This window comes from Cygnus atratus, chromosome 9, assembly GCF_013377495.2.
Source record: "Cygnus atratus isolate AKBS03 ecotype Queensland, Australia chromosome 9, CAtr_DNAZoo_HiC_assembly, whole genome shotgun sequence".
Taxonomy (NCBI): domain Eukaryota; kingdom Metazoa; phylum Chordata; class Aves; order Anseriformes; family Anatidae; genus Cygnus; species Cygnus atratus.
In genome coordinates this window covers 11356065-11382387 of record NC_066370.1, presented here as the reverse complement: position 1 = coordinate 11382387, position 26323 = coordinate 11356065, and the positions used below count along the sequence as shown (strand labels likewise).

Genomic DNA, 26323 nt, shown 5'->3' with positions numbered 1-26323 from the left:
TCATCCTCACGGACATCTTCAGCTGCATTGCAATTGCCCAGCTGTTGCTGGAGCCGAGCTAATGAGGCAAAACAAGAGCTGAGAACTGGATCCTTTTCGTGCATAAATCCCCGAGCCTCTCAAAAAGGCATTTTCAGAAGCTTTACTACTTCTCTGTTAACATTTTGGTGGAACTTTATCATTCTGCTTGTAAGAAGTTCATTCCTTCTTTACTGAGCACGTGTACGGTTCTAGTATACAGAGCTGGTAGGGCTACTTCATTTTAACCTTATCCAAGTGCTGTCCTTTTATTTATTTTTTTAGTGCGAGTTGGCCTGACATTGGTTTCTGTCGTTCGCCTGCCTTTGGCTATTATCTTTTCAAGCCCCTTTTAAAGCAGGTTACTAGCTCTGAGAGACAGATAAGGATTTGTTGGTTCTTGAGCATCTGATGAGTTTTTCTTAAAACATTTTTAGTTTGTTCAGATTTGTTTTTCTCCCTCTGCCTTCAGAGGAAAAAAAAAAACCAAAACAATCAAACAAAAAACAATCTCAAAGCCCTTATGAGTTTGCTGCACAGCACTGAGCTTCCTTGCCCGGCTATCCCAGGCCTTGGAGCTCAGCTGATACCTGAAATGTTAATCGTGTAAAACACCCCGAGAAACCACTCCGAGTATTGAGTTTGATAGGATTGCATTTATGGTTGCTTAACATCTTAGATAAGTTAAGCAACCCGTAAGAGAGGTGCCCAAAGACGATCTGTCACCAGTAGTAGACACCTCACACAAAGATGTTTACTCTTTCTTTTAAAAACTTTTTTGCCTTGGTTTCAAATACACCGCTTCTGTGTTAAATTCTTGTCGTAATTAGTATAGTGACATCAATGGGAGCAGTTTTTCAAAGGCCTTTGCAGCTTCCTAAGTTCAATATTCTGTCAACTGTTTCAATATTATTTTAACTTGGCAGCTTCCCTTGGAAGCTCTCCTGCTTCACAGCGTGCTGGTTATCCTGTTTAACTGTAGCTTGCACAGTATTTTGTCTGTTCAGTTGGTGACCGTGTTCCTCGCTTTGTCCTTTTATTTCTAAAAAGTGTTTCATTCTTGAGCTGTAAAATCTATTTTTATGGTTGTGGTGCTGCAGCATCCTATAGGAACAGCTGGAGATGGTTAGAGATAATGCGCGTCTAGTGCTCCACCAGAAAAACAGGGATAAAGTAGAAATGTCTGAGAAGAGTGCTAATGTAAAAAAAAAGTTGTTACAACACTTTGAAAATTTGTTGGACCGCTCACGATTGGTATTTCAATCACCGCATGCGTATCAGGAGTTGGACTCGGTGATCCTTGTGGGTCCCTTCCAGCTTGGGATATTCTGTGATTCTGTGATTTCCATACGTATATACGTATATTTTTATTATGTTTGATTGTGAGCTGAAAGATGCCTATCTAGTGGTAATAAACACAGAAGAAGTTAGAAAATTAGTTTAAAAAAAAACAACTCATTTCTGATATCCATTTTTTGGAGTGTAAATTGGTGAACATGATGTTCTTTCCAGGTTCAAAATGAGTGCCTTGGCTTCCTGAAACACACACGAGAACATTTGCCTAAATTTTAGGGACTTGCTGCATTAAACGGTGGAATAACCTGGCACTTCTGTAAGTGTGTGTTCTTTAGAAGTAGCTACAAACCAGAAAATGTATCAGAGCATGCAAGGCAAATCCAGCAAGTTTGCTCAGCTCCCGTCTTGTGTTTTAGGTGGTAACAGTTCACTGCTACTCTGTTGAACACAAAATTACAGATAGGAAGAGGTGTGTGCATGAGCAGCTTCGAAATCCTTGTTGATTTGAGATGTGACAGCTACAGTTTGTGCTTTTTGTCCTATCGCCGTTTGAATTAACGGGGAAGGGTGGGCGATGGTGTTGGGCCAGTGGCTGCAGAATTTCCTTGTATGCCCCATCTGGATGACCTTTGATTTTGCTAGTAAGGTTAAATATAGTAGGATAAATCTGCCAATCACTCGTATAAAACTTGTGAAACTTTACGCTTCAGAAGTGTAGTGAAGTTCTTCCTTACTGGGACAAGCTTGAAATGCACAGCAAGCTAACTGCAGGTGGAAATAGTGCTGGTGAGGTTTTGTAGCCGAAGCCTGGGGGTTTTACTGATGCCATCCTGCAGTCCTGAGCCGCTGCCGCTAGAGGAAGGTTGGGGTGACCCTTCCTGAATGTTTTGCTTTCTCACGGATTTTTTTTTCTGCTAAACTCACAGCCTCGCTTGCTGCCTTGAGATCTCTGTGGGTATCGCCAGCTGCGAGCAGGGCAGCTGAGGCAGTGAGAGCGCTGGTGGCCGCGGTGCTCGCTGCGGGCTCGGTGTGATGGCGCTCGTTGGCGTTTGCAGGTCCTTCTGGCAGCGGTCAGGTCTAGGAGCTGCGTTGCTGCGAGGGCTCAGAGCTCAGTGCTGCTAATGGCCTTCCCAGCTGGTGGTGAGTGAACTTCCCCAGCGCAGAGGTGGGGATGCTTCAGGGAACGCTTCTCCTGTAGGAATTCAGTTGCTGAAGAAGTCGACGGACCCCTCCGTGCTGCGGGACGTGCTCGGAGCGTGAGCGGCATCTGTGCCAGCCCCGCTCCGCACCACTGGAGTCGCCAGACTGGTGCCCCAGGGGTTTCTGCTGTCAGGAACTGCAGTTAAAGCAAGCCTTGGCCAACCACTAGAGTGAAACAAAAGCTCCATTCTTCACGTATGCAGGGAGCTACTTCTCTCTTCCCTTCATCTTTTTCCCTGGTTTCTTTTCCCCTTGACAGCTCTGTTGGTGTGGTGGGAAAGTGATGGATCCCTAAAGGCCGGATCTTTTTTCCTTCCTCGCCTTGCTGATACACGCTGCGTTTCCCGCTCCCTTTCCGGTTCGTCCCGGGCCTCCAGTTTGGATGGGTGGGCTGTGGTCTCGTAAACCATCGTCCTGGATTTGGGTGGTTAAAAACCATTCTGCTTTCTCCCAGAGTTACTGGTGCTCTCTCTGCACCGCACCAGTAGCCTGCCACTTTTAGGGAGGCGTCAGTGCCACTGTGAGTGGCGACTGTCTGGGTTACAGCAGCTGTGCGCGCTGTTGGAGATGCGTAGGTGCCTCCTGCAGGTAGCCTACCCTTTATTCCAATAACTTTTGCTCTGGAATGTGTGATCCCTCCCTGCCTGTAAATGCTGGGTTTAATTAAGAGAGAGTCTCAAGGATGAGATACAGCCTCCAATTTTTTTTTTCCTTGTAAACTTTCCCTACTTGCCTTTTTCCCCATTCTCCTTTGATCTTCAGGAGATCTCAGCTCGTGAAAATAAAGGCTCAGAAGAGTCTTCTAGTTAAAGAAATGTGAGTAAGCATGAACAACTCGAATCCTGGATTTGCATGTGCTGTGTGCTGCAGGCTGTCTTTCCTTTCTTCAGTTGACTCAGGTTCTCAAGTTGGTAGAGCAGGGGTAAGTAATTTCCTCGCTGAGGGCTGAAGAGGCTTTTCAAACACCTTTGAGCTCATCTTATCATTATGCAGCGTTGCACAATGGTTCGTTGAAGGCAGAGTGTGGCTGTGGGCTGTATAAAATGAAGCGTGGCCTCAGTTCAGCTGGTAGGCGGCAGCTCCCCAGCCCTGCGGCAGGGCGTCGAAATCCATCCTTCTTGCTTCAATTGCTCCTCCTCCTCCGTGCCCTGCAGGCCTGCGAGGGCCGCTTTGCGTGTAGTGTGGATGTGGGTACCTGCAAATCTGCCTCAGTTCTCTTCTCCGCTGGCAATGATGGTGTTGTAGCCTCGCCTCGTGAGTTTCCCTGCCGGGCTTAGGGGAAATGGGGAACAGAAGCAACTCGGCAGCTGCCTCGGAGGCCCCTCTGGTCCTGTCATCTGTGGCGTTTGAGCTGTGTCAAGAGTTCAGAGGCAAGAAAGCAGAGGAGCAGTTTCTAATTTGTTTTGCGGTGAAATATGCCTCCACAGTTCAATAGTGCCGTGTTTATTTTATGAAGCAGAAACGAGAATTCAGGTGGGAGTCGATTGCCACTCGTGACTTAAAGGGAGAAGGCAGAGATGTATCACAAGGCTAGCAGATGGCTGCAGTATGCTGTGAAATGAAGTATCGCTCATTTGCTTAAATTTTCCGTGCACTGATGGACTCTTGCTCTTGCACATCCTGTCTCTAATTGGTGCCTCTTCTGATTTTTCCCCACTGATATCGTTTTCCATCACAAATCGTAGCTGGTAGTTCTGCAACAATCCTTCTTCCCAGTTCAAAAAGGCAGAAAGTGAAACCTTGGGAGAAAACATTTGTCCTTACCGAGGTTTCTGCTTATCGCCCCGTGTCTTCGGCTCGATAGGCAGACGTTGTGAACCTGGTCCGTCAGTTTGGGAGGCTGCCAGAATCTCGGCGGTGTTTTGCTCATCTTTATTAATGACTCTACGAAAGTTGCACTTTATTGTGCCTGCGCCGAGGGGTGGGGATGGCCTGGCTGTAAGCACTGCGAGGGGAGAAGCGCTGGCTGTAAGAGGGCCGTTTGAAGGCCAGGAAGTCTACCAGTGGTCGCTCATCAGAGGGCTGGGATCTGCGTTTATTTCTGAATGATACCGTAGCACGTTTTCAGTGCAAGGCTATGCACATCTGCAGAGTTCCTTAAGGAGTAAATAGTTGAATTGCTTTGGGTTGTGAGGTACTTTGGCAAAGGGTTAGACGAAAATTCTTCTTTAGAAAGAGCTCAGTGACTCTTTCAAATACTCCAGTAACAGGATATTTGTCTTCTGCAGCTTGGTCCACAGTAAGCATCTCTTTGTGCTTTTGGAGATGATTGTTCCTCATTCACAAAAGATAGTTTCCTTTTCTTCTGCTTTTGTTGCTTCTGTTTGATCATCCTTTTTTTCCCCCCAACTACCTCGCTTGGCAGTTACGTGCCAGCTGGTTCCCCCATGCTGCGTGTTCCCTTCTATATTTGAGTGATTCTGCAGAAATCAGAGGGAAATCGAGGAATATGAAGAAGATAAAACAGCAAGGATTTAGCTGGGTGCGTTCTCCTGGGTGTCACCTCATGCAATTTTGCGGAAGGCTGACATTCTCCGGTACTATCGGTAGAGTGGGAGTGTTGCGTTGCCTCTGTCGCATGTAGCAGTAAGGGGAAGTTGGCAAGGCAGGACCTGCTCGTACAATTCGTGGTTGCCTCCTTGGTGGTTGAAGCAGGCAAACCGGTGCTCGTGGCGGTTAATTTTGCAAAAATGATGCTGGCAATTTATTGGCACCATCAGTCAGTTGGCCTTGCCGAGCAGTCAGCTTGGCTAGTATGTGTCCTTGCATCAATCCGAGTGAAGAATTAATGCCTGGCATGCTCAGGTTTTTATTTTTTTTAAGCTGTTTTCTCAGTTGCATCATTTGAAGGGGTATCTTGCTCGCTTATGCTCGTAAATTAGAGTCTCTGCGTGGCTGGAATATTTCAGATTAGCCTAGTTTCCTCTTCCCTCCCCATAAAGGAAAGTTAAATCAAAATAACCGTTAGCTTTCATGGGTCCGTGGTTTGGCATAGACCGAACACTTATTTTATCCGAGACCCCTAAAGGGAAAAGAGCTGTTTCTGCACGTCCCGTGGAGGCTGGTGCCTGCCTCTGCAGAGGCGCAAGGCTCAAGAGCTGCGTGTTGTGCTAGAGCATCTGCACGTGTTTTTCCTGAGCGTAGGTGGGACGGATCACGCCGCTGGCTCTCGCTGGTCATTATCAAGGTTACTCCTGGTCTTGCCTTTGCCCAAGTCCTCTTGGCAGGCAGAAGATCCGAGGCTGCATTTGCCAGGTCTGCAAGAAAGTAATTCTTCGTCTGCCACTATTTTTTTTTTTAACACAGCTTCTCCGAGTTGAAATAAAGAGCGAAGTATTTTCAGCCTCTGATAGTTGTCTTCTGTTGCTTTAGAAAACTCCTTTTTTTGGATCAGGTAGAACAAATCCCACGGAACCAAATGCTTTCAGTTGGAAAGCAAAGCACCCAAAAAGGTTTGTTTTGCTTTTCGTGGAGGAGACCGTCTGAGATCTGCTGCTTCTGTGGATTTTTTCTGCAGCGGTGAAATCGTTTCAAATGGATGAGCTGCTGAACTAGCGCGCTGCTAGTGATGGGGCAGGAAGTGAGCTGTGGCTAGGTAGCACCGTCTGAAGAAAAGCTTGTCAGAAAGCTGCTTTCTGCTAATCCCTGGGAGGAAGTGAGCTATAATCAGTACTATGTGAGCTAATCACAGGAAATCTATTGCTCAACAGGAGCCTTTAAAAAAAAAAAAGTGTGGGAGGGTGTTAGAAAAATACATACAGACCTTTCATTCTGCTTTTGTGCTCTAAAATCTACTTGGCCCAAGAAAAATGGAGCATCTGATGAAGGGACCAGCCCTCCAAAGTCCATTGAAGAGCTGCACAATGTGTATATCTGTGTTTTGGAAAGGTCTGTTTTCCTTCTTTGCTGGAATAAAGAAGCGTCCAGGCTCATCTCACCGTTTTTTTTTTTTTTCCAGCAATGGTGGTGTTGGGGAACCGGAAGATAAGTTAGCAGCTTGGGTCAGTGCGCTGGGAGTGACGATTTTCAGTGAGGATTTATGAGATAGAAACCAAGAGTGGAATACGACATAAATCAGTTGTGTTACACCAGTGTTTTCGTGGAGTCGCAAGCAAGCTCTTTTATTGCATTTTTCTTTTTTTCAATCACTCTGCCTTTTTTCACCCGACATCCTCTGCCTTGGAGACCTGTTTGCATGCCATCTATTTTGCTGTTTTCCTCGGCCCTGGACCTGGCCGTCCCGGATGCTGCCCTTTGTGTGTGACAGCCGTTGCCAGCAGCACCCTATAAGGCTCTACAGGAAGGCAGCGCTGACAGCTGCCGCCGCGCAGCTTGCTGTAAGGATAACTTGCTTTTCTCAAACCTTGCGCCCTCTGCTAGAGCAGGGCCAGGGAAACGCGCTTAGGGGCAGGGCTTTTTTCACCCTTCCTCTGCTCTCTTTTCTCCTGCTGTTCCCCGTCGGGCAGCCCGTGGTTCCGCTGCGTTGCTCTCGAGCGCCGTGCCCGCTGGCTGTCCCCATGGCCCAAGTGTCCCGCGCTTCTTGCGGCTGCTCAGGTGGCAGCGGTCACGATAAGGTCCTGCAGCTGCCGTGCTGCATCGAGGGCCCCGCTTTCAAAAGCAAAGCGGTTACGTTTCTTAATGCAGCGCTACCCTGAAATCAGTTACTTCTGCTTTTTGGGCGGCCCTGCAAAAAAGGCTTACGTTTGACCTTTGTGTTGCTCCTTCAGTGTTTCGTTGCTGGTAGCAAATAAGTTGAGTAATTTTTACCTGTGCTAAACAAAGGTGAGTTGAGCTGCTGCTCCGGGAGCCTCCTGTCGGGGTGTGTGCAGTGGGTTGGATTTTGTTCGGGCTCCAGGGAGCTGCGAGAGGGGCAGCCTAAAGCAGCGCTGTCGTGGCAGGAGGGGGAAGTTACGTGCGTGTTATCAGACAGCTCTGAGCTTGATATCATCTTTTCCAAGCGGCTGTCCAGTTCACTTTTGCATCAGATCCTAGGGCAGTGAAATACAGATAGCCCTGCTCAGGGCCTCGCGATGCCACGCGGCACAGTCAGACCGAGGTGTGCGCGCCCATACCGTGCGTTGCACACTCGATCTGCTCAAGCACAGGTGCTCCAGGAGAAACGTGACCGCACACTGTAGCAGATAGGAAAATGCTTGCCTTCAATCTCGTTTTATTTCCCTTCGGTCGTTCGGCAGACAAGTCAGAGAGGAAAAAACGCTTGTCCTTTTTTAGAAGACGGAGGAGCCAAAGAGCAGCGCTGGGGCAGAGAGGGGCCTCCGTGGCGGAGCCGGCTGCCGAGCGAGGGCTGCGCTTCAGCTGCAAGGCAGTGAGTGCGTGTCGGCCTCCGGCCGGTCACGAGGGAGGCTGGGAGAGCCAGGGCTGCCGCAAGAGCCGTGCTTAGGAAGTTCTTCAGGAAGCAGCCCCGCTTTGTGCTCTCACAAGGGGGGAGTTGGGGGAAAACAAATGCAAACCCCCCCGAGTCAACGCCAGAGCATTCAGGTGAATGCGCTGCAACAGCGTGTGTTTATCAGCTTTCTGCAAACGCTGCCCGAGTCTCGCTTTGCTTTCCAGCTTTTACTCACTGTCAGGGTTACGTTTCTGGGTGTTTTCCCACCAGCAACAGGAACTGCTGCCTCTCTTTTGTGGCCTGGGTACACCGAGGGTTATCGGGCCCCTTTCTTCCCCAAAAGGAAGAAAGCTAGCGAGCAGCAGAACTGGCTCCTGGGACATCGCTGTAAAAATGAAACTGCGAATGCACGTGCTGGTCGGTTACTGCAGGGCTCTTCTGGGCTGGGAGAAAGAGGATGGTTTAAGCTACACAAGCAGCTTCCCTGCACTTTTCTTCCTTCAAAGGTGGGAAGGGAAGGGTTGCGCTTCTGAGCAGCCTGGCTTCAGGTCTCCTGCTGTCCATGAGACTGATTTAGGGCCTTGCAGACCCCAGCTGGCCAATTGCTGCTGCCTCTCCAGCAGGAGGGAGAGTCCTTTTGCTTTTCAGCTTCTTCAGTTCGTAGTGTCGTGTACGAGAGATAAGAACTGAGAATCAGAGCCTTGTGGTTGCCAGCTCTGGCCCCTGTGATTATGTTCTGCAGAGCGAGTAGCAGAACTGTTGGGAGGAAAGTTTTTAGCTCTTTTTGTGTCCTTTTTTTTTTTTTATTTTTTTTGAATGTCCTGGGTTGCAGCACCATTCTGTGGTGGGAATGAATCTGTCTGAAATCTGCAGTTAAGTATCGTTTGCAGCTTCACTGCTTGCTGCTGTGGTCCATTCCGCTGCTTTCTAGTTCTTGCAGTTAAAAGCAGTGCCACCAGTAACTGTGGGGAGCTCGTGAATCCATTGTTATTCCTGGCATTATTTTCACTGACGAATCCATTGCCACTGATTACATCCTTTTCCATCTGTTTCTTCTGCCGTCTTTCTGGCAGACGTAGCATACTTCTCTGAGGTTGCACAAACTTAGTCAAGCCAATTTAGTAAATGTCTTTCAACCGAGGTTTAAAAAAACCTGACATCCCTTTTGCCGGTATACAGGCTCTTTGCTAGAAAAAATGAAATCCTCTTGGGCCTTGCAATTCCCTGCGCAAGCGATGATTCAGCAGGGCGGCCACGTGTTCGGTGCTGGGGCAAGAGCGATTACATCGAGCTGATGCTGAATGAGACGGGCGCCTTTTCCTCTTCAGGGGAATGAGGGAGAAGAAAAGGAGCTTCAGGGTGTACTTGCACTCCTCTTTTTTATTTTACGTCTGTCTTTCCTTCCTCCTGCAGTCATGGCACATAAGGCCAAACCTCCGCAGCAATTTCAAAAGTACTTCCTGGCACTGCGGAGACTTTCCCTGCATAATGAAGACAGGGTAAGGATAAAGGAGGGGGGAGCTGCTCCTTTCTTCTCCATTCAGCTGTCGGAAAGAAGCTAGCTCTTTGGATTTGAACCCAAACAAGATGACTGTTTTTTTGTTTTGTTTTCTCACTTCCAGTGATGACCAAAGGATCCGACTCTTGTTTCGTGATCTGTTGTGAGTGGAGCTGTCATTCCTTAAACCATGAACTTAAAGCTTCTCTGTGTTGGAACGGACCTTTGTGCAAAACAGTTTTGGATCTAGCAGTTTTTAACAACGGCCTTTGAAACAATTACCCAGAAATTATAATTCTTCCTGTTATTTCTGAGGATTTTCCAGAAGTTCAGGTTTTACTAAGCCAAAGATTTAATGAGCTTGAAGGATTTTGTTTAACTGCAAGTGATGGACGCAGACCTGAGGGTTCTGCGCAGGTGCAGTTATGCCAGTTTTCTGAAGTGCCTTATTTTCTTGTGGAATAGATGGATTTGGGGACGCTTGCTTCCATCCTGTTGCTTAACGGCTTCTTCCCTTGACCATGCAGAGAGCTAAGGAATAGTTTTCGTCAGATCAAGGACCTGTAACAGCGAATATGCGAAGAGCTGATCTGCAGTGTGTATCACTGAAAAATCAGGTTCTTTGCTATAGTGAGAATTTTATTTTGAAAACATGTAAGTCAAAGTGTACCAAAGGTTTTGTAAAGCTAGCAACCTTAATCCCATGTTACAACATTATTAACTAGCTGACTGGGCTCTCCAAGAAAGGGTATGGGGAATTTGCATGGGCTTGGAGGACCAGTCTGTTCTTGGCCAGGCTCAGACACAGGCTAGTTGGCTATCTTTACATACAGCTGTTGCTAATATCAAGCAGCACAAAGAAGTTCACGGATAGATGAAATAATGTTTGGTTTAAAAAAAAAAACAATACAAAAAGCTGTTCTTGCTGTTGCTTTCTTCACGTAGTGTGTTGTTTTGGTATTAAAGTTCTGTGATGTGCTTCTTTACCTTCTCTGATTTATTTAGCTGTCTGATCATATTTCTGTGTTTGAAAGGGGGGGTGTTTTCTCTTAAATATCTATTCCCATTTGGTTAGCTGAGGACCCCATATCCTACTCTTTTCTGAGATTTCATGGATGTAAGCAAAATGGGTTACAGTCCCCTGTACTCCAGGTCTGACTTCAGAGCTGTGTAGCAGCTGCCCCAGACCCTCCCAGCTGTACTTTTCTACCTAGGTACTCTTAAAAGCCAGTTCTAACAAACAGGACTCGTGAACACTCTGCTTGGTGGCTTCGACAAAAAAAAAAAAACAAAAGTACGTCTTGAATTGGTCACACGCTTTGTGAAAACAACGTTCATTGTTAGGAAAGAGGTTGGAATTAAAATCCCTGCGGGTAGACTGCTCAAACCTGCTGTTAAATTCCAGGGTTCTTAACTTTTTTCCCATATTGCAGGGTAGGTACTGGAAAACAGAGAAGATCCTGTAGATAACTTGCAACATCTGAAAGAGCAATCAGTAAGCAAAATTGGAAAGCTAGGAATCACGGCCTGATCTGCAACTGCATCCCTACTGACTTGTTCGAGTGTTGCAGGCCTATTTATCACTCCGTCATCAGGAAAAGGGCTCGAAGGCAGACTCATCTAGGTGGATGTTGCCCAGCTTTGGCAGCTGTTTCCCATCAATCTCTAAGTTGATGGGGCAAGCAGCACAGGGCCCGTTCTCACTTAAGCTGCCAGAACTTTGATTCATGCTGTTTATGCCTCCGAAGGTATTTGTACAGAAATGATGTGCTTTCGCGGGTGTTTATGGTGGTAATTCATTTTAATCTCTTCTGAGCTTCACGACCTAAAACAGTGTGCTCTTGTGCTGCTCGAATTTGGGCTGCTAGCCTCCTTTGTTTTGCTTAGCTGGGATTTGGCAGTGTTCCCCTGCTCAGTGAACTGGCAGGGAACGGCAGCCCACCTGTTTGCAGTCCTTCTGGTAAACCAGGGCCTGCGAGATGTGCGTGTTGCGCAGAGACATCGTGCAGCACAGTATTTATCCTTTGTGAACGAGGTGTGGGTAGTGGTAGCAGCTTGCACTCACGGTCCTCGCCTGGCTCTCTCAAGTGCCAGCAGGCCACTCATTTCCCAAACTGTCATGAGAAACAGAGGAGGCGTGTTGACTTGTGCTCATCCTTTGGGCATAGCATAGCGAGGGGCTTATTTATTATTCAGCTGTCACCGAGAGGTAATTTCTGTAAGTCGTTCTCTGCTATTTGCAGCAGAGAGGCTGCCTGTTTCTTGGTGATCAGCAAGAAAAATCACTAGTATATTATGGGGAGGGAGGAGAGGCCAGCATTGATTATCTTGAACGTGGAACGTGACATGTAGATGCTTTGTTGTGCTGTGTTTTTAGCATTAGTAGCTATTTGTTCGTGATCTCTTGTGTTTGTTTTTTTTTTAGTACTTCAGGAGGGTTGTGGTGGTAGCGTGTGTGTATGTGTATCTCATATTGCAAATGGAGAGAGTGTGGCACAAAGTGGTAAAGCCATGTGAGTCCTTATTCAGAAGTGGAATACGTCTAGTAGATCCTAGCTCCATAATCTTTATTCAGGCTATGTAAATTGGGTAGAGATATTCTTAATATTAGTTAATATGGATGGTGTGTTGGATTATGACTTTAAACATAGGCTATTCTGCTCTCCCCAAGACCTTGTCTGAAAGATGACAAGAAGGATGACATGTGAAGCTTTTAAGGGTGTTTGACTCCATAGCACGAAGCTCTGAGCAAGAACCACCCTCAAAAGAAGTTGTGCTGGTGTCCTTACATGTTTTACCCCTTTCATGTACCTAACCTTTACACGAACGGATAGCGAACTGGGTCAGGGAATTGGTGCTCATTATAACTGACTGTTCTTTTTGACTCGGTTGGTTTCAGCACTGGAAAAGTCTGTCACTTCATCCCACATGTGCTGCTGCCGGCCCAAACAAACGGGTGGCCCAGAAGTGGGAGTGAGGAGCCAGAGGGTAGGAGGAAGGGAGCGCTTCCTTTGGCGGAAATGTTGGTGTCTAGCAGCGCAGCGCTCGCTAAGCTCCTGAGCTGAATTCACACCTCCTTCCCCTGTTGGCCTACAGAAGAAATGCTAGATTTGTCTTCCATTCTCTCTTCCTATTTTTAAACACAAATTTCTGTTTCAGTGTTTTCACTAGCTGTTGAGAACCATGTCTGACAACGGAGAACTGGAAGACAAGCCGCCAGCTCCTCCTGTCCGGATGAGCAGCACTATTTTCAGTTCAGGAGGGAAGGACCAGTTGTCTGCGAACCACAGCTTGAAACCCCTGCCCTCTGTACCAGAAGAGAGAAAACCTAGAAATAAAATCATCTCCATATTCTCTGGCACTGAAAAAGGTAAGATGCCTCCTTTTCCAAGTTTGTTATCTCTGTTCCTTTACTCTTTGTGTAAGCTTTGATTGCGCATTGGACATTGGAGTCCATAACCTGCACGTGAGATCTGTGGAATTTCTTTATTACAGCCTGCCCAAGTGTAGGGGATTAGGGGAAATGCTGACGGGTTGGTATGCGTGTTCAGTGTGCCGTTCTTTCCATTTGCACTGGCAGTTTGAAGATAGAATCGTAGAATCAATCAGGTTGGAAAAGACCTGTAAGTCACCTAGTCCAGATGAAGTGCTGAGGAAGAAAATTTAACTAACTCGTTGTGGAAAACCTCTACCTGGTGCCTCTCATGTTTGCTGCCCAATTTAGAGTAATGCATTTCCAAACAAACCTAATAAATGTTTGTGACTTCTGCATGTCGTGTTACTTAGCATTTGGCTATGCTAAATGCAGATTTCTAGTTGAAACTGAGCATCCAGCTGTTTTGGAAGTTACTTCATGTTGATGACTATTTAGGTGGTACCTTTGAGAAAAAAGGTAGCGAAGAAGAAGTGGGAGGGTGCAGTGGGTGTGAAGGAGAACTGAGAAAAATGAAGTTCTTCCGTTGCGGTCAGATCCGTGTAGCTGCACTGCTCAGGTTAATCACCAACGGGCAAAACAATCTCCTTTGCTATAAACAAGGATTATTTCTGAGGGGAAAAGAAGGCTTTAAGGAAACTAGGCTGTACCTGGGCTTTGTTGCTGTCCTGTCTTCCGTATGATGAATGTACGTACGGCACTGGAGCTGGTTTTCCAGGATGTCTGTATCCACGTGAAACAAAATAGTGCACAGAAATACCTCCTAACATCTGTTACGGTTAAACTGTGCAGGGAGTTATTAGCCTGACATGAAGCTGCAATGTGTTTTGTTGCTCTATAACATTTAGCATTTTTTAATATTAGGATTTATTCCGAACAGAAATTGATACCGAATGTTAATGCACATCAACACGAGTTACGTTTTGGATTAGCTCTGAAGCTGTTGCAAACGTAACTGTGACGTGCACCCTGCCCCTGGGTTTGGAGATGGCTCAGGCTGTATATCTATTTACAAATGCTGGGGAATTGATTACAGAGGTATGGCATATAATCTCCAGGGAAGAGCAAACATCCAGGCAGGAAAATATATATTTTTATGTATCCTAGTATCAGTGTTAGGAAAGAGGTTGCACGTTACCAGCTTGTCCTGGGGAAGACCTTGCTGCTCTCAGCGATCTCTAGTTCCGCTCCTGGCTTCCTGCTGTTGATGATGTGCGAGATAGGGCTGGTTCAGTCCTGCCGCCACAGGTTTGACTGCTTCAAGAGACTTTGCTTCCCTGGTTATTTATTCACTTTGCTAACAATTTTCCCCAGGGCTGGTTTTTATTCTTGCTCAGCTGTGCGAGCAGTCCCCCTGTGCAGCCGTGCCTCAGCGCAGAACAGACGCTAGAGGCACGCTTCTCTGCACTCCGAAGATAGCTTTCCACTGTCTGGCAGCCTTTGTGCTGCGCACGGTGGGTGTGTTTTCCTTTTCAGAGGATGGAAAGATTTGGCCAGCGTAGCTTTTGGAAGCTGACTAGTTATTTCACAAGGTCACTTATTGTGCAATAACTGACCGTGGCTGGATTACAGCAACAGAGGTGGCATGGGTAAAAGCCCTAAAGAGGCGAGTCCGTACGGAAAATGTGAGAAGCTGCTGCAGGTTGGAAGTGAGAGCCCGAGAGAGAGACTGCAGGCCTTTTAGCTCTGTGACAGCAGTAAACCCCACGTGTCAGGAGCAGGTTCTAGCTTAGCCTGCAGCCGCTGGTATTTATTAGTGTATTTTGATCATGGGAAATTCCTAGAAACTGTTGTGGTGAGTGCTGAAGAAAAGCTGGTGGAAGAATCAAACCTCCCAGTCCATCTTCTGGCTGGGAGAATGGCTTTGGAGCTGGGGTAACACAATTCTGCTGTTGCATAGGTGATCTTCAGAGCATTTGTGGCCCTTTTTGTTCGGACAGGGGAATAGCGAAGTAGAACGCAAGCACCACGTGAAGGGAGGTTTTCCTTGCTCCGAATTAGTAACACTGAATAAGACTTGTGTTGTGAAGGGAGTTGCTAATGCGAGTGGGCACGGCGCAGCTGGAGAGCTTTGTGCCACCTGATAGTGCCTTTCCTTCTCCTTGGACGTTTCCTCTTTCCATCTTGCTCGTGGGTTTGTTCGTGCCGAAGTGGCTGGAAAGGTGGTTGAAGACTTGTCTACAGCTGCATTGACTCACCTGAAACTGCTTTAGAAGCTGAATACTCAGACTTGTTCAGACCGCTGTAAATACTGGCACGTACCAAAATTATGGACATGAATGTGCATACTTGTTTGGTGTGTGTGTATCTACTGATATTTAGTGACACAAACTAAAAATGGGAGAAATAATTTCTGCTGAGAAAAGTATGTTTTTGAGAAAATTGTGCCCCTTTATCTTTTCTAGATGTTAAAGAAATATTTAAAATAATGTCCTTCTGGGAAAAAAAAAAAGCGGAAGGGTTTACAGCATGGCAAAATAATGTGGTTGGGAAAAATGGTAATTGAATGATCCAGCTTAAAGAAACTTTCTGAAAGTTGTATTTTTTTCTTAATACGGAAAAAGCTTGTTGATGGTCTGACCCACAGCGAGGATAATGTAAACATCCAAAGAAATGTTTTCAGCCCTCAAGACTGCAAAGCTGGCTGTCAAATATAAATGGACGCAGTGACTTTCTGGCTCTAAAGCAATGGTCAGATGTTAGTTGTTTTGTTCATTAGCATGGCTAATTAAATAGTTGTGTTTTTTTATTCTTTATTCTGCTGCTGCTAGGCTGTACAGAAATACTGGCTTTCTGCTTGCTGCTTGAAATATGTTCGGACTATATGGAAAATGGTCCCTTAACCTGACATTGGATTTGAGGTGGACTTTTTTCAAGGGTGAAATGTCTCCAGCAGAGGTTAACAAATTGCTGCAACAAACGTTAAGTTCTTCTGTTCAGAAAATGAAAGAATGCCTTCGCAGAGATCTATAAGGCTACTGCAAGTGATTAGGTGCAGGGATAGCTGGATAAAGTGGTTTGGCTTTCTTCTGCAGCTTTCTGCCCCTGTGATTTGGCAAGGTCTCTGCGGCTGCCTTCACGGTATGCATTTCCCCACAGCTCTGTCCCCGCTCCTCTTTTAGCGGGCGGGCTGGCTTGGGGGGATGGCATGATCTGGGGCGCTCGCTGCAGGCAGCGAGGCTTAGCAAATGCAGAGCTCCTGCCCAAGTCTGAGCTAGTTCTGCACCAAAATAATCAGAGAAGAGGTTATTTAATGACTTAGTCCAGAAGGTTTTTTCCCCAGTTCCATTGTTCAGGAGAAGTGAGGAGATAGTCATCTTTTTACTAGAGTACTTAAATTGCCGTGAATTTCCTTGGCCAGACTTCTGAAGTCAAGTGAACCTGTGTGTGTTTTTGGAGAGCCTGAAAGCAGTCCCCTAAAACTAGAAACTAGACCATCTTTGAGGTGATTTCTTAATCAGAGCAGTTCTCCTTTTTAAATTTAAAGTGTAAATCCTTCTGAAGGAGCCTTTGTTTTTCCCCATTGTGTCAGGGCCTGTGAGCCGCGCTGGTGCCCAGCTGGCTGCAGAGCCAAGGGACTGTGCCGTAGATTCACTTGTGGCTTGAAACGAACGTTGCCCTTTATTAAAGGGATTCCCATTTAAATACAGATCTGTGATGCAAACATAATCAGAGGTTCAAAAATAGTGTGGCCTCCCAGTGGCCTTGTTAACAGAGCCTCAAGTGCATCTTGCCAAAACATGACTCACTGGACTTGCCTCTTGACTGAAGTCTGCTGCTTGCGTTTGTTTAAAGTGTCTCTGATCTGCTGTTCCTGTGGGGAGAGGAGTGTTTTAGTCTCTTTGTCCAGCACGCTAATACGATGTGTATTTTTGCAAGGGTTGGGTTTATTTGTGTAGCACATGCTGGACGATTTGAGCACCAGCTACCATTCCCTAACTGTCAAGTGCTCCAGAACAGGAATCTTCCTGAGGAATATAAATTTATTTTTTTTTCCTTCTTGCTTTCACATAAACAACTGCAAGAGGTTGGGAAGAAACAGTACTTTCCTTAAAGATGTTAAATGAGAACATTTGACAGTCCATTTGCTTTTTGGCTCTGATTTGTGCAGCCATATTAAAGATATCCTGTTTATAACAGCCACGTCTTTCCACTGCATTGTTCAGCTCGCGGCAGCCCACATGGCTTTTCATTTGTAAGTATTGTCCTCGGATCCTTGTCCTTCCTTTCCCGCCAGCATGAGGGAATTTCAGACAGATTCCCTGGCTCTGAGCGACGTGATGTGTGCTTGCCCCAAGAACTTTTAACCATGGAGTTACTAAGAGGTGCTGTTTTACCTGCTCTTCTTCTGTACTGAATCTTCTTGACGTTTTGTATTTAAAAGCAAATCAAAATTATTTTTTTTGCCAGGCAATCATAAAACGGTAGTCAAGGTAGATTTTAAAACAGTGTGCTGCTTTCATTTGTTGCTATAAGGACTATGGCATTCTTGCTGGCTTCACGCGTGCTGTAATAAATGCTGCTGATTCAGCTATCTGCTCTGTGAGCCCTCAGGCATTGCCAGGAATAAACACTCAGTTTTATTGGTATCAAGTGAGACATGCTCTGCAGCTCGCTGCCAGGGCTCTGCCTTTCTGCAGAGGGCAGTGAGGTGAAGCCTCGAGCATCGGATCTCTGCCCAGAGAGCAAGCAGCGAGTCCGCTCTGCTGTGCTCCCAGGGGAAGCGAGCAGGGCTCGGGCTTTTTTACAAGGACAAGAGAACACGGTCTCGAAACCTTCCATCTTTACTCAACCTTTTCTGAGGAAAGCGAACCTAGCGGTGCATAACTGCATGTTATATTTAGATTTAAATGGAAATGGAGGACAATTTGCAGTTTTGTCTTTCTTAGAAATAAATAAATCCCCAAACCAGGCGCCATACGTTACAAAACATCTTCTAAATTTAATTGAATCTAGGTTGAATCGTGCATGTGGTCTTTCTCATTGTCTGTTCCTGCTTCTGGTACTTATTATGCTTGCTTTTTGCCTTTTTTTTTTCCACTTTTAAATTAGATAATTGGTCTGAGGCTACAAACTCTTATCTTCATCGCGGGAAGTCCTGATTTGCATTAATTACCTTGAATTGAAGCAGCGAGGCAGCTGAGTTTTAACTGTCTTTAGGGTGAACTTGAGGGTGAACTGAAGTTGTCTTCAGTGTTTTAATACATATTAAAATGTCCTTTTTTGAACTGTAAACATTTCATAGGTGTTCCAGAGCTCCTTGCACTCTGGGGCTCTTGATCTCTTATTTGATTGCTGCCACGGTATAAATGATTTGAATGAAAGAACTTGGTGATTCTTGTGTGAAGTCTATACCAACCTGAAGATACCAAGTCACCGTGTTGCATATTTAAAAACCTCCAACCTGTGAAAAGAATAAAGGTTACGTTCATCCCAGCTGTTATGTTTGGATTTGTTATGCTATATTGAGACAGTAGGACTTTAAATCTTTACTCAAGTGATCTTCTAATCTCTTTACAGGAAGCAAGAAAAAGGAAAAGGAACGTCCAGAAATCTCCCCACCGTCAGATTTTGAGCATACTATCCATGTCGGCTTTGATGCTGTTACGGGCGAGTTCACTGTAAGTGCACCTGGCTTGGAGGTGCTGAGAAAACAGCTGTGGGTCAGCGCTGTAGTGAAGCCATTGTGGTATTTTAGAATGAAGTGTCAGTTAGTCTCTTATCAAATAAATAATTTTACTGTGTATTTATACGGCCTGTGGAGTAACAAGACTGACCTGTTAGCGCTTCAGCAGTGTGTATGTACCATCTAAAGCTTTGTGTCATGTGGGGCAGCCTTTGAGAAACGCTGTGGGGAAGAGAAGTACCCTCTTCAGTTCGCTTTCAGTAGTTTGTAACGCTGTGGTTCCACTGAGTGCTTTTGTAGTCCTGTTCCTCGTGACTGACTTATTACACCTGGAAGGTGTTCTGTCGTGATGAGACAGTGGGCTGGAGCCCCTGAATGTTTGAGACACTGAGCAGTCAGGAGGTATTTCAGCTGTAGCTCAATTTGTATTTTATCACTTACCTACATTCCCATTAAAACCCCATCCTACCTGCTGGTGTGTTTAAGGCTGTACCTGCTATACGTCATATGGAGGAAATAATTTTGTTCTCCTTTTTAAATCTCTTCAAAATGCTGCAAAAAAGGCTTAAATCGTCTGTTATTTCAGGGAATGCCAGAGCAATGGGCTCGGTTGCTACAGACCTCAAATATCACGAAGCTAGAACAGAAGAAAAACCCGCAGGCAGTACTAGATGTGCTGAAATTCTACGACTCCAAAGACACAGCAAAACAGAAGTATCTGAGTTTTTCTGCTCCAGGTGAGATGCAAGTATGCACAAGGCATACTGAAGGGGGAATTGGGTGTTTGGATCCATCTTCCTCTCGGGATAATAAATCAGATTCAAATGCTGAAAGAGCAAGCTACTTTTCAATGAGGAACAAACATTTGAAAATGGATCTAAAACTTACTGGAAATTGGCTTTGTCCAGTTTATTTCCTGTTTTAAGTGGAGAGGGGAAGAAATGGAACTAGGTATTTGAAACAGCAACCCAAATTAACGGGCTGTGTTTACGAAGCTGGGGCTCTGTAACTGTGATTAATTGGTTTTGTACTGGAGACCTTGCTCTTCCAGTCTGAGACTGGAACATGTATCTAGATGCTTGCTGTCTGTGAACTTGCATTTTTCTGTCTCCCGTGCAATGACATCAAAGATGCAGAGCAAGTTGTTGTTCCTAGGTCAGGAGTGTATGGAGGGGGGCTGAGAGGATGACTGTCCTACAAATGCACGCAGTTCCTTTTGTCTAGTTCTCTTCCAAATCATTTGCATTCTGAAAATAGGTTAATAATAAGGCTTTGTAATGTCCTCAGCCTTGACTCAAAATACAGCTTAAGGGGACAGAAATATCCATTTGATTCTGCTTTCACATCTCAATAAGACAGGACGCGTGAGTGTGATGTGCGATGCTGAGTTTGGAAAATTCTTTGTGGGTGCTCAAGTGAGGTGAAGAGCAAGTTGGGAAACCATCAAATTGTGCTTTCTGAGAGATGAGGAAATCTCTAAAGTGGTCCACGTGCTTTACTCTGTACACTTTTTATTATTTTTGTAATGATTTTGTCTTTTTCTATTTTTGCTATTTAGAAAAAGATGGTTTCCCTTCAGGAACACCAACGGTGAGTGAGTTTACTCTTTGTTTCTTCTCAAGCACGTACAATGTCACACTTTCTGTATTTATTACATAACTAATCTTGTAATATAAAACAAAATGAGATTTATGTTCTTATTCCACACTAAAAGGGGGTCAACAAAGCATATTTCACTGGATTAAAAGTATTTGAGTCTTGTAATGAAATGTAATAGTGCACCTTGACGGCTCAACCTATCCTTTTCTTCTGATATCAGTCAGAATTTTTTTTATCTTCATATAAAAATAATAATAAAAAACCCACAAGTATTTAGCACTATGGGGGAGATAATTTTGTTTATATTTATAATTTTTAACTTTGGAAAAAATGTAGACCAATGCCAAAGGTTCAGAGCCATCAACAGCTGTGGCAGATGATGATGACGATGATGAAGAAGCACCTCCTCCTGTTATTGCTCCGCGGCCAGATCACACCAAATCGGTGAGTGGCTGCAAAATTTACAGTGCAGACTTGCATTTCACAATATTGCGGAACTTTTTCTACTACTTTGTTATAGCAAAGTGTTTTGTTTGTGAAGTGACCTGTTGTAAGCTTTTATGGAGAAATTGGGTTCTTATTCACATGTGCTTGCCAAGAAAATGCGTAATTTGCGGATACAACTTGGATCAGAAATCTTGAAGTTAACGCTGATTAGTTTGTTGGCTTATGTTGCAGTGAGTCAGTTATGCTTGTCCTTCAACCCAAGATGCAAGGAGGAGGCTTTTTAGTCCTAAAAAACGAAGTCTAGTTTCTGTATCTTTGCACAGTACAGTGGTATGAGTGTACTGCGTTTATTCTTTTTATTTGATTACAGAGTGATAGCCTCACCTAATGTACTATCTAAGCCCACAGAAATTCAAATTTAGGATTTGAATGCTTATTTCACCCACAAGGTCATCAGTATTACATGAAAAGCAAAATGCTTAAGAAGTTGTTTAAGTTTTATTGTGATTATCCTGAACTGCACACCTGGCTAGCAGAGTCCCAGGAATCCTGGTTAGCACATCTAATTTTTTGACCAAGGCAAATGTACATACTGCTGCTCTGTTGCCCACTTATTTTCACTCCAGGAGCACAAAAGTGTGATTTGTGGGTATTTGTCAAGTCATACAGCTTTAGAATTGCTGGTTTGGGCTATGTGAACATATACAGTGTGACAGGTCTATGGTTTGGTATTGCTGGGGTAGCTGTGCGTGGCTGTAAACTTGCATAGTTTTTCAGATGCAGGTCTACTCCAGAGGAAATGGAATAAAGCTCCAAGAAAATTCCCCTGAACCAGGGACAACTGGGAAATTCCCAGACATTTGTGTGTCTTTTCATGGTGAAGCATGAGTGTTTTTCCTTTAAATCTTAGGAGTAGTTGGTCTTGTCATTATATAGTGTTTTGTTCTGTGAGACTTGGAAATTGCAGGAATGTAATAAATAGATGAAAGAGCCCCTCCTTTTAACTAGTGTGGGTTACAAAGAGCAAGCAAATAGAAAACCCAGAAAAAGTCTGTCTGTGGAAGTTAGTCTGCTAGCATCCACTCTGTACAGGAAGCCTCTGCCTCTTTCGTTTAGAGGCCAGTAAGGTTGCCAGCATCTCAACTTCCTGGAATGTAATGTTTTTCAGGTCTCATTTCTGCCTGCAGGCTGTTACGTAAAATGTTGCTTAGTGATCTTTGAAGAATGGTGATCGTTTTCAACTGAAAGTCAGTGATCATAAAGAAAATGCTCAATTAAATGAGTGAATGTTCTATCTTAACAACAGATTTATACACGGTCTGTAATTGATCCCATCCCTGCCTCAGCTGGTGACACTTGTGTTGACACTGGGACGAAATCAGGTGACAAGCAGAAAAAGAAGACTAAAATGTCAGATGAAGAGATCATGGAAAAACTACGTAGGTGTCTTTTCTTTCAGATAAACGGAGGCTTTAGAACTGCTGGGGCAGTGGGAATTAAGCTTTTGCCCTTATCCTTATTTCTATGTAAGGGTTTGTGAGTACTGTGCTTGATTAATTTTGAGTCAGACAGTAGCTGAGAGGAGCTGCATTCGGAAGTTTTGCTAATATCAATGCCTTGGAGCCTTAAAGGGTAAAAAACATTGTAGTTGTTGGTTTTTTTTATTTTTTTGATTGAAGTTCAGTTGTGATAATGTTATCCACATGTGCAGTATATCCATCATAATGTAAAATATTCCAGTTTCTATTGTAGCTTGTTCCATAATCTTCTTGAAGATAATATTTCACCGCATTAATGTGCCTGTGCTTAAGTCAGGAACTGACTGGTTTCTGGAGCAGGCTAACCTAATAGATTCATCATAATCTCATACGGGGTTTTGCTGTATGGAAGACTATCATTAACATGAAATACTAGTGGGAAATAGCATGATCTGTCTTGTTTTACTCTAAACAAGTATAATGACTCTCTGAGACTGGGCCTTTTGTAGCTGGAACGGAATCAGGAACCATTGGCAGTTCATGCATCAGACTTTACTACTTGATCTGACCCACTTTTGGAGGTATCTTGCTCGTGCCATTCCCACTAAAGGGGAGCAGTGGGATTTATGCATTTTTTAACACGAGCTGACAAGCAGTCAATGCTGTGCTACAGTAGCAAAGAATATTTCCAAAATCCATGACTCTTCTAAGATTTTATAAGAAAATGTTTTTCTTTCTCTTTTTTTTTCTTTTTTTTCCTTTTTTAGGCACTATTGTGAGCATAGGTGATCCCAAGAAAAAGTACACCAGATATGAAAAAATTGGGCAGGGGTAAGTGTTCGTCCCTACTTTTATTCCTGGTGAGCCAGTGCTAAAGGCGATATCTCTGATACTGTCAGGTAGCCACCACTTCCTGAAGCAAGCAGAAATGTCGGCTGTATTAAGCAGTAATAGGCAGACGGTGAAGGCTTTACAGTGGTAGAACTTCTAAATTGTCTCTTAGTGCAAAAGCAGAGCACTGTGACTTCTCTCTGGGTGTATTTAGTCCTCTGCTTTCCCAGTAAGATGCATTCATCCATTTTGTAATGTGAGTACTGAATAGCTTGGGGGTATATCGGGAAGCTTTCTGCCTTCTAAACTAACAATACTGCCTTGACTAATTTATTGCTCTAGTGTTCCTATGGATTCTTTTGAGCCAAAAGTATATTCAACTCTAGCTTCTCCACCTTTGATTGTACGTAGCTGACTCATACTCTATACTTTCCAAATATGTCTTTGTTTGTGGGAGGGCTTCCCCTGGAGGAAGATGAAAAGGAGTGCCTTCTACAGAAAGGGCTTCCCAGCTTTTCTGATCATAGGGATCAGCACAAGTTCCAGGGGTTTAGGCATCTTCAGTGCGGTCTGTCTCAGAAACAAGTGTGCTTCTGATTGATTTGCCTCAACTGACTGGCATTTCTATGATATTGCTTATTTTTAAGAACTTTTTGACAAAGCTCTTGCAACATTGAAAGCTAACACAATTTTGTGTTTGTGATTTGTCTGTTCACGTGCATGTTTTACACAGAGACTCAGCTGGCTGTAACATGTTTTTTTTTTCTTCACAGGGCTTCAGGTACAGTTTTCACAGCTATTGATGTGGCAACAGGACAGGAGGTAAGATTGCTGTGCTCATTGCAATGGAAATACTTTTTCCATAAATACCTTCTGTAGGTGGCTGAAATAATCTGACTAGGTTTCTTTCTGTGGCTCCAATCTCTGCTGTTACCTCCCAAAAGAATGTTTGTCATGGTCATTTGTAACAGTGTATGCCTTGTTTTGTAGTAATCAGATGATGGAAAGCTAAAAATAGAGTTTTTTCTCTCCAGTGAAAAGCAGAGGGAGTGAGATGTTCCAGATGCGGGTTTTGAAAACAGTTTATCCTTCAAGTATTGTGGGCAATGGTTCCCTGGATTTTCAGAAATAAAACTTTTAGTCTTTCAACACTTCTTCTGTAGTCCTGTTTTAGTAGAGGTGATTGATACACATTATCTGTACCTTATCTGGAAATAACGTGTGCCTGTATTTTCCTTTGTTTTAATTAAAATGCCTTCTCCACATTCTGCTCTGTTTTTTCTACTTGATGCTTCCAAATCTGTCTGGTAAAGATGATGGCATCAGCAAAATTCTGCGTGCGTGTCATCCAGGGATCATCTCTGATTCCCCAGGACTAAAAATTTAGGAGTTAAATGCTTCTCTTTAAATTCAGTTTTTCTCTAATTTTCCTTGAAAAGCCTGAAAGTAGCCATTTGTTAGGTCACTGATAAGTAATTACCCTTTCATCAGTAACCACATCTACCAGTACTGGAGTGGGATACCACATCATAATAAACATAAGCCTTTCAATCGTCTCAGTATGTTCTCTCTTAATTTGCCTTCTACACACTGCAGCACTTCATGTCCTCTCACTGCAGAGTGGATTTTTTGTCTTAGTTCCATTCTTAGACCTTCTCTGCTTCTTGTCAGGCAGGTGGTCTGACAGTTGATTGCTTGTGGACTCTTCCTTTGTGCATTAAACTGATGTCATAGTCTGGCTTCCTCAATGCTCTCTCTCTGAGGAAGAGAAGGAAGCTTTAGGGGAACAATTGGGTTTGTCCATTGGTAAGAAAAGAAGGCCAAAGGAGGATTTCATTGCTGTTTTCAGCTCCTTAGCAGGGGAAGGTGTAGAAAATACGGAGCTACACATGACAGGACAAGAGGTAACACGCAAAATGCCATAAGGGGCTTTCTGGTTGGATATTAGAAGTCTGTTTTTCTCACAGTCATTTTAATCCAGCATAGGATGGCGTCCCAGAGGGGTTGTGGAATGTCCCTGCTCCTTGACATCTCCATTCAGAACTTAGTTGGGCAAGGCCCACAGCTCTAAGTTGGCCCTACTTTGGGCAAGGGGTTGCCCTGAGGTCCCTTGCAATCTTAGTTATTTTGTGATTCTGTGCCACAAGTTCTCTTATTTTTTAATGCCTTTGCCAGTGTGTTAGTGATCGTTTCTACGAGATTGCATCAGTCCTTGTGTTAACACTCCAGTTTTGGTCTCATGGATAAGTTATCTTGTAAAGCTTCAAACTGCATCCTTAAAGTGTTGCAGCTAACTGAACAGACTTGGAACATTTCTTCTCTATTTTAGAGCTTGGAACACATACCCTAGTTAGATTATTTCTTGGACAAGATGGTTCTTTATCTTCCCTCCTCCCTCTGGGATAGTTTATTGTCTTAATTGCTTTGGGAGAGTTTTCCGGCGTTTCTTTTTCCCCAAGAGCATAATGTCTCACAACATTTTCCCTATGACAGTCACTACAAGCAATTAATGTCTCTTCTTTACCTACCTTGACTACCACAATGTCTTCATACATCTTGCTGACAGATCATTTCGGTTCTGTTCCTGAATTCTCTCTCAAACTTTGGCTAATTCTGTTGCTTGTACCGTGATAACAATTCTCTCCTTATTTTGCTGTAGATTCGAACGTTCCCACTTCCTTGTTTGATAGTTTGCTGCGTTTTCAGTGCTTCTTCTGTAGAATTGTTCTTTCAGTCTTTTCTGTTCACGCTGTTTTTTGCAGCTCCTTCTGCCTCCCAGCATTTTTATGCCCAAACACTAATCTAGTCAGAAGAAGATGGAAAAACAAACTGCTTTCCTTGCATTGGAAGGCAACTCTTAGTTGCTACGAGAATCTGTTCTGCTTTAGGCCTGTTGATATAAATGTGGACAACTATCTTTTTATCTCCTGAAAGTTTCGTTTGCTAAGTTTGTGGATCTTTTCAGCTGCTGGAGTATGGTGTTGGCTGTAAGAGAGAGTTGTACCCTAATAAATAAACAGCCTGTCGGCTGTTCCAAACTCCCTAATCCTGTTACAGAATCTCTCACCTCTCCTATGCTTCTATTGTATTTAGAATGACTGCAAGATTTTGATACTCAGGTTTGAGTGACGGCTGTTTCATTTTGTCCTCGCCAGGTTGCTATCAAACAGATAAACCTGCAGAAACAGCCCAAGAAGGAGTTGATTATTAATGAGATCTTGGTAATGAAGGAGCTAAAGAACCCCAACATAGTCAACTTCCTGGACAGGTAAATGAAGACAGCTGGCAGATTCCTTCGTTCTTAGGGGGTTTCAGAGGTTTTAACTTGATGTTCTGGTTATAGACTCAACCTTTCTGTATCTCAGGGTCTTAAAAACAAATGACTGCATTTAGAGTGTCTTTTTTTTTCCAAAGTAATCTTTTATGGCGAAATGGTCTTAATGATTCAGTAAGAAGCCTTCTGTCATGAATGCAGCGCTGCATGTAGTTGTGGATCAGTGGTGGACAAGAGTACAGCTGGAAGATATTGTGTTCTGCTTTCATTTTCATT

At 44.3% G+C, this 26323-nt stretch overlaps 1 protein-coding gene across 8 annotated transcripts in view; it reads left to right on the top strand.

The window, feature by feature from the left end:
* Positions 1-26323, top strand: part of PAK2 (p21 (RAC1) activated kinase 2) — a 46096-nt gene that overhangs the window by 9932 nt on the left and 9841 nt on the right. For 3 of the 8 annotated variants that reach the window (XM_035545059.1, XM_035545054.1, XM_035545060.2), the window contains exons 2-10: positions 12519-12729; positions 18313-18413; positions 19005-19155; positions 19977-20008; positions 20354-20461; positions 21771-21903; positions 22710-22773; positions 23547-23595; positions 25929-26041. In XM_035545059.1, coding sequence (XP_035400952.1) covers positions 12543-12729; positions 18313-18413; positions 19005-19155; positions 19977-20008; positions 20354-20461; positions 21771-21903; positions 22710-22773; positions 23547-23595; positions 25929-26041 — 938 coding nt within the window. In that variant the 5' untranslated portion in view covers positions 12519-12542. Of the gene's footprint in view, positions 1-6226; positions 6403-7744; positions 8014-9112; positions 9361-9407; positions 10014-12518; positions 12730-18312; positions 18414-19004; positions 19156-19976; positions 20009-20353; positions 20462-21770; positions 21904-22709; positions 22774-23546; positions 23596-25928; positions 26042-26323 lie in introns of those variants that run through there. The other 5 variants (XM_035545057.2, XM_050712618.1, XM_035545058.1 and 2 more) reach the window with 5 other exon arrangements.